A 19268-nucleotide genomic window follows, 5' to 3' on the forward strand; every position below is an offset into this window, starting at 1 on the left:
TTTGAGGCCAGCCTGGATTACCCAGCAAGACCTCAAAGGGTTCCCACTTAGTGGTCAAGTCGTACTTAAACAAGTAAAGGCAGCATAAGCAACCACCATTGGGTCAGCAGTGCCAGCTTCAGGATGCATGGCCTTGGTCTCGGGATACTTTTGATGACTATTCAGGAGACAGAAATATAAACTGGGCGTGTATACCATTAACCCCAGAAACTGAGACAGCAGAGGCAGGTGGATCGCTGTGAATTCCAGGACAACCTGATACACACAGTAAGTTCCAGGCCAGCCAGAGATATCTACTGAGACCCAGCCTTAAAATTAAATATATTAATAAAATAAAATATAAAAACCATCACTCAAAACGACATAAACGTGCCAAGCTAGAGTGACCTCTCTCCTTATTTATTCTGCTGTTTTCCAGCCCACATTAAAAGCCAGGTTATAGGGAACTGGGGTCACCCCTTAAGCCAAGCAATGGAAACCACCAAGGGACAGAGACATCTGAGCTTAATTTGCCTTAAAATTCAGGCGTGGGGAAAGCATTAATTTGTTTTCTAAGGACTCCAGGGTGCTGTCAGGCACTCGGGACCTAAAGTTATAAAGATACAGTAACTGCACAACCTGGGCAAGGAGAAAGACGGAAGGGACCTGGAGCATTCTGACGCTGCACGTGCCCGTTTCTAACTGGTGGCAGGGAGGAGATATCTGGGTGCACCTGTGTACCCTGTGCAGCCCCTCCAAGAGAGTGGCAGGACAATTATGCTGATCTGCTTGGGACACAAGGGCTATCTGAATTTGACTGGTGATTCCAGCAGCTGAGCCAGCAGCTGCTGCTATTTCAGGGATGCTTGATAACTGGAAGATAACTCTGTTGTGCCATCCTGTCCTGGGGGCTCTGTAATCAGCCTGGGGGACAGCGCAGTGGGGCAGGCTGACCTCATTCCTGCTAAGAGGCTCCTGTGAGGAGGGAGCCTCGGCAGCGTGTATCATCTCCACAACTGGTAAGGAGACCCATGAGGGGCACGTGAGGGCAGGGGCTGGACTAATGGCTGTTCACTGCGACCCAGTCCTAGACCCATCTCTAGAACACAGAGGATTTCCCAACTTACTCCGTGACTGAGCAGTAGGGGAAAGAATGGGCCCAGGGACTTAAACACTGCTGGGAGACTGGTGCTGTAAAGGGAAGCACGTCACGTCACCACGTCCCTAACCTAACCCCCTGGGATAGGGGCAGGGGATGCTCCTCACCTGGAGAACTGCCTTAGCTTGGCCTCGATGCTCCTGTGTCGCATGCACATTCTGGTGAGCGCTGAGCCGATCTCCCGGGTACCACCTGGAAAAGCAAAGGAGGCCCGGTTGAGGAATGGGGGGATGAGCGGGAATCCAAGACCAAACACGGCCAGGTCTCATCACGCTGTCGCAGAACCTAAGAAACTGCCTTCAGAACTTCTCATTGCAATGAGTGTGTATAGACACATACATGTAAATCTATGTTACATGGTATGTTGGCATATCACCCAAACAGGTTATTCTTACCATAATCATATGTAATGTTTCCTTTCTGAGATTCCCCGTTCATTTTGTACTAGTGGTTGTGAGTCAGAAATCAAGGCCAGTGACCTGAATTGTATATGTGGTAGACGGAGAGAAAGGACTCCTGAGATTGTTGTCTAACACGCACCTACTGCTCGTGAAAGATGACTAAGATCCTCCACCCCATTCTACCTACCCCGTCTGCCCAAATGACCCTCAAGGCTGTTCTGGAATAGTTAAGGGCTACTCTGGTGCATCATTTCAGGGTCCACGCACTTCTACAATTATATGAAGTTACGGCATATTTTTTTCTTTCTGGTGACCAAGATCTTTAAGCTCAGTGAGTGTGAGAGGGAGCTAAAGCATGTTTTGATTTTCCCAAGATTCCCTTCGGGAGCACCACACCCTTCCTAAGATTAGTTTTTAAGTTCTTCTGTTCCTCCCTGCTTCTGAAAAAACTCTTGGATCAGAATTTATTTACTGGGCTGTGTGGAGAATGAATTGTAGCCTCAGATCAGAACTGCATAAGGACCCTGGAAGGCACAGTCAATGATGTCAGGAAAATACAAACGTGTAGCTTGTGAAACTGGGGGAAGTGTCCAATAAAACACTGTTTTCTGGCACACAGGAATTTATGACATGTCAAACCATTCCACCAGGGGGGTAAATCCCTCTTATGGAAACCCATGACATTACATGTGTTACATGTTGTTTTGTCCTCTCTGCAGAAATGTTTGTTGGTTCAGCCCCCATCTGCCAGCTAAGAACTCTCCATGAGCAAATGACAATAAAATAGTGGCCACTAAGTAGTTATGGTTCAGCTGAGCATGGTGGCACAAGTTTACTCACCACACCTGGGAGGCAGAGGCAAGTGGTTCAAAACCACCACAGCCACTACTGTGAGTTCAAAGCCAGCTGGGGCTAACCAAATATGAATGAATGAATGAATGAATGAATGAATGAATGAATGAATGAATGAATGAATGAATGGGTAGCAATCCCACTTGGGAAGCAGAGGCCATTAGATCCTGTGAGCTGCAGGCCAGCCTGGTCTGCACAGCAGCAAGCTCTAGACCCGCTGGTAAGACATGATGAGACTCTGTCATTAAAAAAAATTTATATATAATTACACAGAGAGAGAGGGGGAGGGAGGGAGGGAGGGAGGGAGGGGCAGGCGCTACATTTTCAGGGAGCTCACAAAGTCCTCTCAGTCAGCAACATCTAGGTCTAGACCCACACAGAGTCAGTAGCAGGATTCCCGCTCTATACTCAGACTTGAGGACTGAAAATAACCTTCAGATTTCCCCAGAAGAATAAAACTCGCACTTTACTACTAATCATTGCTGTAAAAGCTGAAGCAAAAAGCAAATGTAATCCCAAGGCTGGTTTGCATCAAAATGGTGCCTTTGGGGGCTGAGGATGGAGGTCAGCCAGAAAAGTTCTTTGCCTAGCATGTTGGGCTCCATGAAAGTACCAGAGTAGCACACACCTATAAACCCAGCACTCAGGATGCTAGAGGAACAAAAATTAAAGTCATTTTCAACGACATGGCAAGTTCAAGTCCAGTGAAGGATACTGCAACTCATCACCCCCACAGACCTCCAAAAAACTCCCGGCATTGTACAAAGTGTTTGTGCCTTCCCAGGGACTCCCATTAGAGGGCGCTATTCTCACATGCTCCATCTGTCTCCCCATCTGGCTGTTTTTAGGGCTTTTATTGCTTGTGAACAAAGGTGAGGAATGAGAAACACTTTATCCCCAGGAAAGATCGCTTTTCCCTGAGCCTTCATTTGATTAAAAGTTAATAGCGTGGCCACACAGGATATTGGCCCACTTACTCACTGCTGCAAGGAAGGTAGACTAAGGCTTTCCTGGGGGAAAATCAGTAGCAGCTATCAAGAAATGTCCTAAAAATAGCATACTCTCCTGGACCCCGCAACTCTAATACTGAGAATTTAACCTGAGGAAATAATGAAGAAAAATGGCGAATCCTTACCTGGGAGGACAATGATTGAAATGTTTACATCCTCAAAAATCCCATTATAATGATCTAGTTAAATGAACCAGAGGGCACAGACACCCAAGCGAACAGGACGCAGCCATTTGAAAATAGAATTATGTGTCACCTGGGTGCTGCTTAGAGCACCTAAGTACTTTTCACATATTAAATCAGTCAATCCTCACAGTATCCTCCCCTGTGCTGACAGTGCTGCTGTGCTCGTCTCGTAGACAGGAGAAGCACTTTAAGCAACCTGCCCAAGGTTCCAGACTTAGTAAATGCCACGCAGGCAGGCTAAATCTCCCAGGCTTGTGTATTCAGCCATAGTCCGCTACATGACACTTCATACAGACAAAGATAGCAGAGGACTCCCATGTGCCCACCAACATGGGTAGTGACGTTTTATCCAGCCAGCCCGCAGTTTGGCTCCATCGTCTACAAGTATACTGGGTGCTGGATGACTGGACTGTCCCCGCAAAGCCAGTGCAGAGAGCTAGGTGATGTGACACTTCCATGTCCTCAAGGCAGAGTTAGGGCTGGAGGGGATCCCGCTGAAGGGCAGTCCCTGCACTCCACTCTTCTGTCCTGATATTTCAGTGCCTTCCTGATCTCTTCCATGGGTTTATTTTACTCCCAGGCCTTCCAGGAGCAGCCAAGCTATGGGTCGGCCCCACCCGCTTCTGAACATCACGCCTGTGCCCACCACTGTGCCTCACCACACAGCGGACAGGAAATGAAGGGACATAAAGAAAACTTCCTGCCAGCAGTGTCTGTGGGCGGGCACAGGAGCAGGAGGCAGGTGACCTTCCCTGTGGACCCTATCACCCAGTGTTGTCGATCCTGGCATTTATGGGTCACCCTAAAAATAGATCTATCTGTTTAAGTGCTTAGCAACAGCTGACGCTTTCCTGACCTCTGCTAAGACTTTATTGAAAAAAAAAAAATCTCGGCAGGTTTGAATTGGAGGAAACTGGCTGGGGGGGGGGGGGGGGGGCGGCGCTACAGTGATGGAGGAGACATCTGGAAGAGGTCCAATCTGACAACGCAAGGATTATGGAATCACAAATGGCTGGTTTAGGCGAGGGTGGACAAGACCTTACTTCTTGAATGAGAGAATATTTATTATTTGGAGGCTGGACCAACAATCCGTTTGGTTTTTCCTTTATTCCCTAGGGATATGTGTGTGCACAAGAGGCTTACATTAAGTATCTTCTTCCTCAATTTGTTCTCTGTGTTATTTTTTTAATTAATTTTTGAGATAAGGTCTCTCACTGAACCAGGAGGCTGGTCAGTGAGCCCCAGGGCTTCTTGTCCTCAGAGGGGATTACAGGCATGTGCTACCATACCCACAGTGGACCAAGGCACACTCGCTCACACACACACACACACACACACACACACACACACACACACACACACACACACACACACAGAGCAGCCCTAGGACGAAGGCACCCTCACTGCACCTCACCTGGGCTTGCTAATCAGCCACACAGCAGCTAAACTGAACAGCCAAGACCCAAACCCTGCTTTGTTCGGCTGATATCAGAAGACTTCTTCCGGCTATGACAAGCGGCAAACATCCCCAACTGAGGACAAAGAGGAGCATTTAGCGTGACAGACAGAATACAAATTGTTTATGACTACTTCTCAGAGGGAGGGAAGGAAACTCGGAGGGCAAAGGCCACCGAGCCACTGTTCCTCCAAACAGTGGCCCACGTGGCTGAGGCCACTAGAAAGGTGGTGTCGATCAAGTGGCATTGTTACATCCCTCCAAGCTGCCTCATTTGCAGGCGCCTCCATCTCCCAGCACAGCAGGGGCGGTGGGGCAGGAGGCCTGGGCCTGCCGTGTGGGCAGGTGGCAGGCGAAGACTCAAAGCTGGTTCTGCAGTGGGGCTGGGAAGAGCTGAGGAATAGAATTAGGAACTGCTCTAGCCAAAGTGTGAGGGTACAGTAAGCTACTGTGTGTTGTGGCTGCCCTGCCAGAGGCTCGTGCTGTTAGGAGGCTAATTAGGAGCCCGCTAGACAGGAGAATACAGCCTCTGGAACCTCCCAGAAGCAAGACTCAGTACAGGGCAGTTCCACAGGGCACAATCTCTGGACTGGATTATTGTTTACAGTTCACAGCAGTGTTCCACCCATCTTATCTTCTAAGACATCACCTTTTGTAGCCTAGGCTAGACTCAAGCTTGGTAAGTAATCGAGGGTGATCTTGAACTCCTAATCCCTCTACATCCACTTCCCAAGTATTGGGATTACAGGCATGTGTGAATGCATCAGTCTGGGACCCACACTCAGGGCCTTCATGTGTACTAAACATCCTGGTTCTAGAGGTCATTTTTATGCTCTACGCATTAGGGGATGTTTCACAGCACCCCGGGTCTCTCCATGAGATGATAGGCGTACTTGTCTGCCTCCCCCATGACAGCCGGAAGTGTCCCCCCCACAATCTGTCATCACAAAGTCATGAAAGCCAGTAGGCCAGCAGCACCGCTAGCTGCAAAAGAACCGAAGTGAGAGGTAACCTGCCTTCTGCAATGAAGCAAGAGACCCACTTAGCATCAAAGAAACAGGGACTGGAAAGCACATGACCGACATCTCTGCTGCTTATGTGCAGGACAAAATATCAGGGCAGGCCAGAAAATTGTGAAAGACACACAGGAGTCCCCAGTGGGCAGCATCTAAGTCAGAAGAGACTCACTTTCATGAAGTTGGAAAACATCTATTATAGAGCCCAAAACCTTGGAGGGGATGGGGGGAAGCCGGTTCCAGCCACTCCAAGTCAGGGTTATCATCTGGACACAGCTAGCAAGAAACAGGCAGCCCCAAGTATCCCCTCTGAGGATCTTGGCACTAGACCAAAACAGGGGCTGCGGAAGCCCAGCTGGAGCCCAATGGGGACCTGCACTGCATGCTCAGAGAGGTAGGTCACCCATCGCACAGGTGGACTTGCTCCCTTGACAATAAACTTAAAAAGATCTAAGGAATAGCTACCACCACCACCCACCCCAAACACATCAAACCCCAAATACATGCAGAGGTGTGAGGCCATCTGCAACACACCTCACCAGAAATATTTTCCCAAATCTATTTCATCCAAACCAAAATGTACCTGTTGAGGTAAACAATGTCCTCTGGCCACTGACCTCCAGGGGTTTGGCGATTTCTTAGAAGTGCCCCCCTATCCTTGCTAAGACCTCGAGGGATCTACAAGCCCCATGGCCACAGGATTTCAGCAGCACCCTTCACAATGCTTGATCCTCAGTCTCCACACGACTTCCTGCCATCTTCTAAGCTAGGCTAGAGGCTAAATACAGAAGGATGAGGGGCATCGGTGAGGTACTGACTTGTTTCAACTCAAATGCTGACAGTTGTAATCTTAACACACACACACACACACACAGAGCAGTATGCTGACTATTGCTGTTTTAATGTTATTCAGACTCTCACACCCTAACATCAGCTATAATTTCCAATTTGTGTTTCTTGCAAAATATGTTGAGCAATGTAAATTTGTACAACGTTCCTGTGCCTTCCCAGCAAGTGCATGCACACGTGGGTGTGCAATAGAACCCGGGGCCCTCATGTACGTCAAGCTCTCTGCTGCTGAGCCCTGCCCTTAGACGGATTAACCCCTTTCAACCACACCTCATGTATACTTTGATGACAATTGTTCTGAAAGCAACTTGATTTAATCATATCTTTCTAAACGCTCCACTTATCCCGTCGAAGAAACACATCTTGATCTCTACACCAACGTCCCAAGACTTCTGTATCTTGCATGCCAGCTCCTGAACAACAGCCTATGATTGGCACCTACAGTTTTGGGAGTTTGGAACTCTCTGCTAAGACTGCAACTGGGGTGGGAGAAGCTGAGACACACTAGCGGAACGCCCAGCTTTGAGTGCACAAAAGGTGGCAGTGGTGTATTTTATAGAGAGTAAGGTATAGTAGCCACATCGAGGCCAATTATACAGGGCCAAGTCTTCGGAAGCAGGACGACAGGACAATTAGCTCGGGCCACGCTGCCTTACGTCTGCTGCAAGGCACCAGCCAACCTACTGGTAAGCAGCCTATCTTGCCCTCCTCCTCCAAGGAGCTGAGAAACCAGGGCACTGAAGAGAAATGGACAGGATGGGGTTGGTTTCCGAGAAAGCCAGAATCATTCTTTCAGGCCATGTTATCTATCTGCTATGCCCACTGGAAAAGATGCCCTGACAGCCATTCATTCACAGACATTGTAGGCATCATGGCCCACCTGCTTTAGACCCCCTAAACCAGGCAGGTGGCTGCCCTCACCTGGCTCTGCGAGGACCCTGGCTCTGCGAGGACGCTGGCTCTGCACCTCCTTGGCTGTTCATTTTATGTTGCAAAGCTCCAAGCAATTACATCACCAGCTTCCCTCCAGCCAACAAGGAGAAGGGAAGCTCCTACTGAAATGAGTGCTGAGGCCGTTGTGGGACGCATGGGCCACTCGGACCCAATTCTGCAATGGCCTGGCGGGCTGTGGCTATTTTTGATCTCTCTCTCACACATACAAGCCCATTCTCAGGGAGCACCAAAGACTCGACGTTTCAGGTATCCTGTCACCTCGGCAGCAGCTGAAAGCTTTGCCCAGTACTGCACAAGAGGCCACCTCGATGTGCATCAGCTGCTGCTCTGGAGAGCATGACTATCCATCTGCCACGCAGGGGATGCCTGGAGGATGGCTTGCACCTTGGCTGAACACCTCTGGGCACACATCCATGTGCATAAACTCATTCGAAGACTGAGCACCAGATTCGACCCTGAAGCCAGGTGTACTCTCTTCCCCAGTGTTCTGATCTCTTTTGGGCGTCTTTCACCACAGCACAAATGAAGGCTTTGATGCAGAGTGAGTGTGAATGGCAGGAGATAGTGAGCTTGATCTCTAGCAGCAAAAAGGAAGGGAGCTTGGTTCTCGTGCTTGCAGCAAGCCAAGAGCCTGCTTTGCCTACAGACTGAGTACACAGAACAGAATCTAAAGGCAGCAGGGGAGTGAATGACTAAATAGAGAGCAATGGCTTCTGAACACCGGCTCTATAAGGGCCACTCTGAGGCTCCAGGCAAGGAACCCAGCCAGACCTCAGCTGCTGGTACAAACACCTTCCAGAGGCTCTATAAAGCACCTCTGGTGGTCCCCAAACCAGGCTAGATGACCCCTCTTCCCAGGCAAAAGCCAGAGTGACCATGAAACAGCATTAGGAAATGTACCTTAGCCCAATTACAGTGCTATACAGAGTGAGACAGCCCTTAGTTTGACAACAAACGTCTCATCCCTGCAGATCAACAGGGATGGATTTTCAGAGTGATCAGAATGTGAGACCAGATTTGAGACCAAATCAGATTTGAGACCAGAATGTACAGTATAGCGACAGCCCCAGCAGCTGCTTGCCACCCCAGCACCATGCTCCTGCCTGAAGTTGTGGGGCAGCTCCTTGTGATGGCTAGGTGTAAAACTGGGCAGATCCGATCAGCAGGTACCCTTGATTCAGAGGAGGAGAGAGGAAGAAAGAACCGGCTTCTAGGAGTCCATATTATCACACGGACCCTCTACCTTAGACCAGGAGCCTCAGCAGAAGCGGGCACACCCAGGTCAGCCCTGACAATGGCTCTAGGACCACCCGAGCTCTTCCCTGTGTACTGCTATGCTCTAGAATGTTCCTACAGCAGACAGTCTGAGGCCAAGGAAATGAGTACATCGGACACGTGAGTGTTAAATTTACAGAGAAAGGCTCCTTAGGTCAAAACTTAAAAAAAACAAAACAGGTTTTCAAAAGTAAATCACTTCAGCCCCTCACACAGGAGCTGCTACTTCTTCTAGACCACAATGGCAATCCTAAGGAGCTGTTCCAATCTTCAAGGAAGAGAGACACTTGTGGAATTTCCCGTTTTTTATTTTAGAAAAACCTGTTATTCAGCAACTGTATACGCAGCTGAGTGTGGATGGAGAACCCAGCTGGTGGCTCGGGGACACCAGTTCTGTGCGTTCAGCACATCAGGGATGGACGGTCAGCATGTCATTTCTTGAAAGCACTGGTGTGCCCCCACCCAGGCTGGAAGATCCTGCAAGCTATTATCAGATGACAATTTTTCAGCCGGTCCCCCACTTCAGTGCCTCCTACTTCACAACTTTTCGGAAAACAAAACCACACAGTTCCACCACCATCTGGTGCCTTCAGACCAGCAGGCACGAGCTTTTGGCTCGCGCGGTACTGGCAGCCACAAAGACCAATATTCTGCTTTCTTTGTTGCTGTTGAAAAGCAACCTGAGAACGGTATTGTGGAAACAGGAGCCGTGACAAGCTCATGCCATGGAAAACCAGGACAGGAGCAAACAAGATGTGGGGCTGCCTCCGTGATGGAAAACCCTGAGACCATCTCCCAGGAAGTGTGGCAGGCTCCTCGACGTTTGCTCCCACTGCCATGGTCAGCCTCTGCCACGTGGGCACAGAAAAAGGCTCCTCCTGGAGCCAGGAAAGGGAGACTGGAGGACGCCTGCTCGGCCAGCAAAGCAGATGTGGTCTGATGGATGAACCACATGTCATTTTCTTAGTCGCCCAAATGTAACGGTTGGGGAGGCTGACAGCAGCCAGCTCTGGGTTTATCTCCCGGGCAGCCTTCATGGCGTGTAAGATCGGATAGATCATTTAGATGGTAGCTGGAAGATTCGTGATTGAAACAGAAGTTTGGGATCAGTGACTAGGTCAACATTCATACCCCGTGACAACATGGGCCTTTGAAACCTCCAACACCTACTCATCAGAGGTCACACTCATGTGCTTCAGGCGAAAAGTGATTCTGCTTGTTTAAGGGGCCTCTGTGCACCCTGAACTGGGCCAGTGTGTATAAACTTTAGTCGTCTCTCACCTAGCTCACCAGAATTGCTGTCTCCTGAGTGTTTGCAATGTGACAGTCTCTGGAGGAGGAGGAGGAGGAGGAGGAAGAGGAGGAGGAGGAGGAGGAGGAGGAGGAGGAGGAGGAGGAGGAGGAGGAGGAGGAGAAACTACAACCTACAACTTAGGAGCTTGAGAGACTGTCAGGCCTAAGAGCAAGTACTGACCGTACAGAGCTGAGGTCAGTTCCCAGCACCCCTACCTGGTGGCTCACAACTGCCTCTAACTCTAGCTCCAGGGAATCTCCTGGCCTCCAAGGTCACCTGCACTCACATACACAGACACACACATGCACACACTTGAATACGTAAATAAAAAAATAATAGAAGTGAAAATCCTTTAAAACGTATTTGTTCAGGGATTTAGAGCTTACAGAGTTTAAGGTGGGTCCACCATAGAGGTTAGAAAAATTCAACCTTCAGTTCCTAAAATGTCTCCTAGCCCCTGATCCCCACGAACGAACTCGGAGCACATCTAGCGGCTGATCCCTTGGGAATGGTTTAAGCCGGCTACTGCTCAGCACTCATTTATAAGACAGGAAGCCAGAAGCCCTGGGATTGGGGGAGGGGACTCGGACTAGCCTGGTGTTCTGAGAGGAAGCAGAGTAACTTATGGCCTGTGCTGCTCTGTCAAGGTCATGGCCTGACCCCAGTGACAAGTCGGGTCTGATTTATGGCCACTGTGGGGTGTGTAGAGTGGCTCCCTACAGCCATACTGTCAGGGAGTCTTACTGCTTCCTGCCCCAGCCCTGGGGAAAGGTTAAGGTCTAGGCAAAAATGCACTCATCTGGTCTGATTGTTCGTTTGTCTTTTAAAGTCAAACACAGACGGGGTTGGGGATTTAGCTCAGCGGTAGAGCGCTTGCCTAGGAAGCGCAAGGCCCTGGGTTCGGTCCCCAGTTCCGGAAAAAAAAGTCAAACACAGACAAAACCAAGGATGACAATTGAGTTTTCATATCTTGGGCTAATTATCATCGGGTAGCAATGGCTGCATTCAGATAACCCGGTGACAAACCAGGGATTGGGTGGTTGGAGAGTCTGTTTGCACAAATGCAGGACCAGCACAAGGCTGCGTCCCCTGGGCTTGCAGGCCTAGCACTAGAATCAGGGAACAGTTTCTTAAAGACGTCAATCTGCATAAAGGTTGCCATTCCTCGGCAGTCAGGCTGGCGAGGGTGCGAGGGTCAGCATTTCTAACCAGTTCTCCAACGATAGCGACTCACCGCTAGATGGTATGTAACCACCCTGTGATGGGAGGGGCCAGAGTACTTCATCAGCCCATAAACTCTGCCAATTCTGAGAACACTGGAACCCCAGAGGTGTATACAGGTGACCAGATGCTCTAGCTTTGAAATAGAAACAGCAAATGTGACTGACTGCCAGGCTGTGATCCATAAAATATAGGCCTGCCGGGGCGAGGCTTCTGCCTTAGCTCCCCGGCCCTCCCTTTAGTGTCCCAGCCCAAACAAGATGGGAGCTCTCAGCAGGGTGCCCTCCTACCAATGGGCGGAAATTACAACTCTGGTCTAGAGAAAACAAGCTTCAGGGACCAAATTCTGCCTGATGGCAAAGTGGTTTAGTGGAAGACAGATACTGAGCAGAAAGCAACTGGTCCTGGCGGCCTCTCCACTCTCCTTTCTTCTGTGGTCTTGAGTGATGCAGAGTCGGGCTGCCCCCACCCCCACCCTACCCCATCCTACCCGTGCTGAGCAGAGGATCAGGTCAGTTCAGAGGCCTCTGGTGCCTGCATATAACACAGGAAGATGGGGGAGGAGGAGCACGGTGGCTTTTCTTGCTGCTATAATCAAGAGATTATAGAGTCCTATGTGACAGGTGCAAATAAAGGGAGGGAGGCTTTAATGGCGTTTGGGTGTTGAGGGTCCAGGGTGGCCAGGAAATGGTGTCACTGGAAGCCTGAAGCGGCTGGTCACAGTGTCCGATCTGGAGGCGGTAAATGAATGCCAGTGCTCAGCTTGCTTTTTTCTTCTTTTCTTTCTTACAGTTAGGGTGAGTCTTCTCGCTGCAATTTACCTACTCAAGAGGCTCCCTCAAAGGCATGCCCAGAGACTTGTCTCTAGGGTGATTCTAGATTCTGTCAAGATGATGGTGTTAACCATCACAAGAGGGACCAGGGTGGTGGCTGGTCTGCACCTTTCCTCTTATGTGCACACTGTCACATTTGTCATGTTGTCCTGGACTTCCTGATCCGTGGGCCCATGCCCTCCGTCACATGGTGACCTCCTAGGAGGGCAACTGCTTCCAAGCCATCCTTGAATTCTGAGTGTCTACTGAGGTTTATGGGCTGGGAGGAAGGCTCAACAGGCCTTTGCAAATTGAGGAGAAACAGGAGTAAAAGGGGTCAGGGAAATTAACTACATGGGAAGCATGTTCCCAATGTTTTGGCAGCTGGGATAAAAAGTGTGCTACTAGAAAGAGTGATGAATACAGGTTAGACTCACTCAGGGGACCTTTCCATCTGCTTGTGGGAGGACCAAGGGACGAAGGATTTCAAGACCCTAAGTTTGTAAGCTGTGTCTATGAGAGAAAAACTCATTGAAAATGTGCACACATAATAGCTAATCTAATTACAGATACTCAACATAGGCTACTCTGCCTGCTTTTCAAATAAAGTTAAGTATTTACACACCTACTAAAAGCAGGGTATTAACAAGAGAATAACAGTTCTTCCTAAAAGAACATGTACAGGGAAAAAGAAAACTGGGAGCAGCTCAAAGAATGTGTTCCCCCAAAGGATAGAACCAGGCCCATTAAAATGTTTCCAATAACCAGAACTTATTTTTTGAGAAGATAATTACCAACAACCTCAGGAAGAAGTGTCAAGTCCCTTCTACGCCATTAGAAAGCCAGCTTGGGAGTAGATCTGTTACCATGACAACAACTGCTAGCCAGAGGACAAGGGCGGCCGAGGGACCTACCAAATGGTATTCTCAACAGTGAGCCTGCAGTTTCTTGCTGCCACTCTGTAAAGAACCTTCAGCATCTGGAGTTGGGGTAGCCAAAGGCTGGGTGAGGCTGCTTTAGAATGATATCAGAACTTCTTTGGCATCCGTGACAGGTGTTACCTGGCTCAGACAAAAGGTTGCCTGCCGGCTGGGGTGCTTCCCCCAGGCTTGATGACTGAGGACAAAAGGGAAGTCCCAAGATATGGAAGGGTACGTGGAGCTCACTGGCCAGCCAGAGTACCTGAGACTCTGGATTCAGAGGAAGAACCCCATCTCACAAAGGAAGATGGAAAGCAACAGAGAACACTTGACATTAACCTCTGGCCTCCATGTATACAGATGTGCACAGGTAATTGTGCATGTGCACACACACAGAGATAGGCAGAGACAGAGAGTCAGACAGAAGGCCTAATCTCCAGGTCTCAGATACACCACACCACTGGTTTCTGGCTATCCATGCCACTGAGAACTTTGCAATGGTCACAGCTATTCTAAAGAGAAACAGCACCAAGCCACTTGATGCTAGTCTGTGAACCAAACGGGAAGGACAGAAGAGAAAACAATGCAATTGTGCCCTTTTTATCCACGTGACAGAGCACATGGATGTGCACACATGGCCACAGAGACCCAGCAGCACAAAGCTTGTGGCACAGCAGTCACCTCTGCAGTCTCATATCGAACATCTGTGATACCCATTCAGCCTTAAGGAAGGAGGCAGAGTTTACTGAGGAGGCCTTAAAGATGAGGACATCCTGTCAGTAAAAGGATCGCTTCATTAAGGGACAGATACTATACTGTGTCTTCTGCTTGTTTGAGTCACGCAGAGTTGTCAGATCTGTAGAATCGGAAAGGAGAATAGTGGATACCAAGGCCTGGTGAGGGAAGGACCAGGGAAGAATTTTGATTCTGGGCAATGGTATCTTGATTCCACAAGATGATAAAGTTCTGGAGATGTGAGGCTCAGCACCGTTCATACGACAACCACTTGTGACTGTGTGCTGAGGAACGGCTGATACCTAAAGTTAACCATATGTGCATTTGCAGTTAAAAATTAAATGTTAGAGCCTCAAAGAATCTCAGCTGTCAACACAACTTTGATCTCTGCTCTTGGGATGGCTAGGAAAGAGAAGCTGAAGGGAGACTAAGAAGATTCTCCCTCCTTCCCCAGCCTGGTCAGTGCTGGATCCTGATATTCAGAGTAATGGGAGAGTCTACAGACATTGACCCTTGTAGGATGATGTCATTATGCAGGTGAAAGCAGGTACAAGATAGAATGAGGCCTGTCATTGGACAAGAAGGAAGGATAGGCAGGAGAAAAGTTTTAGAGAGGAGGAGACTGGAGCAAGAAAAGGAGGAACAACCGAGAGAACATGGAGGCGGATGTTAAGATTCCTCTCTCTGCACATTTACAGGTTGTTATGAATGTTCTTAAGGGATGGATGTGTACAGGGCTTTGTATGTCTAGGTGGGCAATTATATCTTACCAACTGGATCAGAGGTTATTGTGTTGTGTGTTCTTTCATGTGGAGATTTAATTGAACTCAAGAGAGTGTGTGGTGGTGGAGACACTAGGCCGCCACGGAATTGGGATGTGTATGTCTGGCATGGTGGCAGCCTGCCTCGGGAACTGGATGGGTAGAGAGATTGCAGCCAGGCTCAGAGAGAAGTCATCAGCAGTGTGATATGGGATGGAGCAAAGCGGGTGAGAGGCTTTGCTGACTGAGATGAAGATATCTACCAGATATCTTGAGGCACTATGGTGACAGACCTAGTACGGGATAAAAGAAAGCATTTTTTTAAAAATATAATTTTAGAGCAACAGACCCTTTTCCAGGGTTCCTGATGTTTCAGTAGGCTGGGCCCAGGGTCTCAACTCTAGGCCCTTCCATGCTCCCTGGATTCTCACTCCCATTTGCACAAAGGTCTTCATGGTCTCACGTCATCTCTGCCCATATCATACAGCTGATCTGCATGGAGTCAGAAGCACTGTGAGCTCCCGACTTCCATCATGGAGCTGTGACAGTGACAGTCTGAGAGGTGTGCACTGCTCTGCTGTGAGTGTGGAGGAGGGACACTGGCTCAGGTTCTGTTCCCTGTGTGTTTCTTGTTGCTGGTGCTTCTGGGGTCGTTGTCAGTCTCCTGCTCCAGGCAGTAAAAACTCCCCATCTGCTTCGCTCTGCACCGCCTGAAGTTAGCCCGCAGTATGTTTCAGTGCATTCTGACATCCTGTACTTGGCTGGATGATGTGACTAGATCTCAGGAGGTCAGTGCAGGACATGGAAGGGACAGAAGTGGATGAGGCCAGCCCTGCTGTCAGTTGTAGTCAAGGTGTAAAGAAGCAGTTAAAACGGTGGTTCATAACCTTAATGCTGTGGCCCTTTAATACAGTTCCTCGAGTTGTTGTCACCCCCCCAACCACAAAATCACTCCGTTGTGATTCCTAACTGTAATTTTGCTACTATTGTGAATCGTAATGTAAACACCTTTTATGAAGGGTATCTGATATGTGACCTTTGTAAAAGGTCATTTGACACTCCAAGGGGGTCGGGACCCACAGGTTGAGAGCCACTGTGTAATGCCATGGGCATTAAGACATAAGGGGATCACAGGCACATGGAGAGGAGCAGGATGGCCTCCCATTCTTCCACAGCATCCCTTTCTGAGGAGAGGGATTTCTGCAGTGGCAACCTAGAACCGGCAGCGATAGGATCAGGGGTAGAATTAAGCCTTTCTCAGTCCACTCCCTGAGCACTGAGCTGTTGAAAAGGCAATCTTGATTGCTTTGTCACTTCAAATTCTGAAATCTTTGTGAGAACAGGGATCAGTTAGCACACAATCAGAAATCCACGCCTAAGAACGAGCATTCCAGCTGACCTCTGGTCCGCAGCAAATCCTGACGTTTCCCCATCGGGATTATGTAAGCAGCTGAGCAAGAGCTAGAAAGGCTGTCAGGTCAGAGTGCAGCGGGGGAGGGCGCGAGGGAGTGACCTTCAGGCAGGTGAAGGAAGCCAAGAGCAGCTTCAAGGGGTGGGGTCTCTGCCTCTACTCCTCCACCCTACAGAGCAAGTCCCCACCAAAGAGCCACAAGACCCCAGAAGTTTCACATTCAAACATGTGGCATGTAAATAATCATTCACTTCTTAAACTCGCTAACCTCAATTACCCCAGGCCAGCCAATTACAAAAGACCTACCATCCAGTTCACTAGCTTCTTAGGGCAGACCTATGACAGCCTGGAACGTTCTGGAAAAGTCATCAGGGTATTACAGAAGGGATCTCAGCTAAACCAGAAAGAAATCTTCCAGAGTGTAATGCTTTAAACTTGCTCTGATCGGAGGCATTCAGATAGAGGGCAGAGGAGTAAGGCTCTGACCGGCCTCTAGTCCCCGGCCTCACCCTAAGCCCCTGGGGGCTACACAAGACTCTTACCAGAGCTTGCCAGAAGTTTATAGATCTCAAAGGCCTGAGGAAGCCATATGTCAGGTGGGAGTAACTGACTAGGAATTAGATCTCCGACAAGCAGACAGACAGACAGACAACAAAGATGACACACTTCAGGCTTCCTCATCCTCCTGACCTGAGGCTCCGCAGTTTTCCCACTACGCTGTACTCAGTCTCCCTGTGGCAACCTACACCAAGCAATCTCGATAGACGAGTAGTTCAGTGCGTGTGGTAAGTCATACTGGGGAGGAACGCTCCACTTTAGAAGACAAGTGGGTAGAGAGACCATGGTGTGGTGGTCCTTCACATGGGCCTGAATGGTTTCTCCGTCCTGTGTATTCTGTGAAAGTGTCCCTTCTGCACAGACTCAACCTGAACTCTTCTGAAAACAGCATTCTTGACACCTTAAACCACCTTAGTCCCACAGCTAACAGGGAAGCAGTGAACTCTCAATAGGATGCTGGGGTTTCCAAAGCCCATGGGTCAGACCTATCGCTGCTTAATGTAAGTCAGTGGAGCTGCTGCTGGTCTCTATGGGGACAGAGCAGAGCTGGCCACCACCTTCCATGTACCCACTCTGCAAACAGCAAAGTGCCCCCAGTACGCTCTCTTCTCACGAGACTTCAGGAGCACTTCCATGCCATGGACACTGGCCACACCCCTCACCATTATCACACGACCAATTTCCACCATGCACAGTGTTTTCATGACCTACAACTGACCAAACTAAGACTGGGGTGGCTGGTGGAGGAGGTACGGTGAGTGGCTCCAAAGTCATGCTTGCTTTCCTGCACCGTGTCCGAGCAATGACTAAAGAGGACCGGGAATCTCAAAGCCATTTCTTTCCACCTTAAAACTGACACCAAGTCTGAGGCTCTTTCCATGCGCCTCCCCTCCCCCACGGGGGCAGCTCTCTGTTAACAAAGCTGCCTGCCTGTAAGCAGTGAGGCAAACACAAGAGGAGCCCTTCCAGATGAGAAAGGAGAAGCAGGAAGATCATCTGTTAACAAGCTCACTGATGTATGGTTTGGAAGAACAAAGAGAGCAGATGCCACACCAGTCAGCCTAACTGACGCCCGCACACCTTCGATGGCACTCTGCAGTGATGGTGTGTGGCAGGTTAGGGTACGACGGCTGCGAGCCCTGAGGATGGAGTGCTTCAAAACTGCGAATGATGTAGACAGATGTTTGCTAAGTTTGCTTTTCTTGTTTTCTTTGTACGTGCTTAGCAGGGGTGATATTTGGGCAAGGTAGATTTCGCCCCAGTTTCATGGAGTTGACATCTACTGAAGTTAACAGGGTAGAGCTGTAACGTGTTCTTTTAACCTGGCGCCTGAGTCTTCTCGGGAAACAGAGCTGTCACAGACTGCCAATACCACAGGTGACAGCATCCCTTTCCTGTAGACATCTGGAGGCACTGCCTCTCCCCTGAGAGGATGTTGTCTTCTTTGCCGGCTTACAAACCTTTCCAGGGCCTTGTGGGGTGCCACCCAGACTGAACAGCACCCCTGAACTGTCTGCAGAGGCCTTACTCTATCTGAGCCAGATCTGTACTCCATGGCACCGCGACACCGAGGGCAGTCCCACTGCCTCTATCACTTCTCTCTGCTCTAGAACGGAGCTTCACACAGGCGGAGGCTCCATTCTTTGTACAGTGCCTGGCACGGAACAGCACTCAGAAAATATTTGCTGAGTGTTGGGGAAAAAAGAAGGAACAAATCACTAGGAAGGATGGGGGAAGGATACCCTGAGGGCAAGGGAGTGCCACAAATTTACACAAAATAGACTCAGTTTATCTTTTCAGACCTGTCTGCAGTTTGGTAGCTCTTAAAGTCGCTTGCGGCTGGATGATAGGATCACCGATTCCTACTTCCCGGATTGAGGGTCCCTAAGGTCACATGGCTTCACAGCAGCAACTCACGGGAAACATGCATCTGGTTCAGGACGAGTCATATACGTGCTGACACTCTGTCATCTTGACAGCCACTTCCCCTGAAGGGACATAAGCTTTGGGCTTGTTTTCCAGAAGGACACCAGAACACCAGGAAAGCAGCATCCTGTCTCCCCCTGCTCCACTATGTCCCCCAGTCCTCAGCTCCAACAGATGCAAAGCTTCGAGGGGAAGGTGGCCCTCCATTCCCAAGACGGTCCCTGTTGTCTTTGGCAAACAGAAGGTGTTCTCCCCTCTAAAATGCTGAGGTACTCGAAGAGAGCAATGGACTGACTAAATCCCGAAGACCTTGAGAGAGGTCACTGCACACAGGGGATGCACAATAACTCATTTCCAGCCTTTGACCCACATAAACCCCACAGAGGTGTACGTGCGAGGCCTGGATAGCTCCCGGTCTCAATTCCGCCCTCCTGGGACGCAGACCCAGTGGTTCTGAGAGGAGCACGGGCCAGTCACCTGAAAAGTTAATAGTC

The 19268-nt window shown here is 49.4% G+C and overlaps 1 protein-coding gene across 32 annotated transcripts in view; it reads right to left on the reverse strand.

Moving 5' to 3' along the window:
• Mtss1 (MTSS I-BAR domain containing 1) overlaps nt 1-19268 on the reverse strand; it is a 139200-nt gene that overhangs the window by 31581 nt on the left and 88351 nt on the right. For all 32 annotated transcript variants that reach the window (XM_087558046.1, XM_087558041.1, XM_087558045.1 and 29 more), the window contains 1 exon segment: nt 1246-1330. In XM_087558046.1, the coding sequence (XP_087414172.1) occupies nt 1246-1330 (85 nt within the window).

Source organism: Rattus norvegicus, chromosome 7 (assembly GCF_021556685.1).
Source record: "Rattus norvegicus strain SHRSP/BbbUtx chromosome 7, alternate assembly SHRSP_T2T, whole genome shotgun sequence".
Taxonomy (NCBI): Eukaryota; Metazoa; Chordata; class Mammalia; order Rodentia; family Muridae; genus Rattus; species Rattus norvegicus.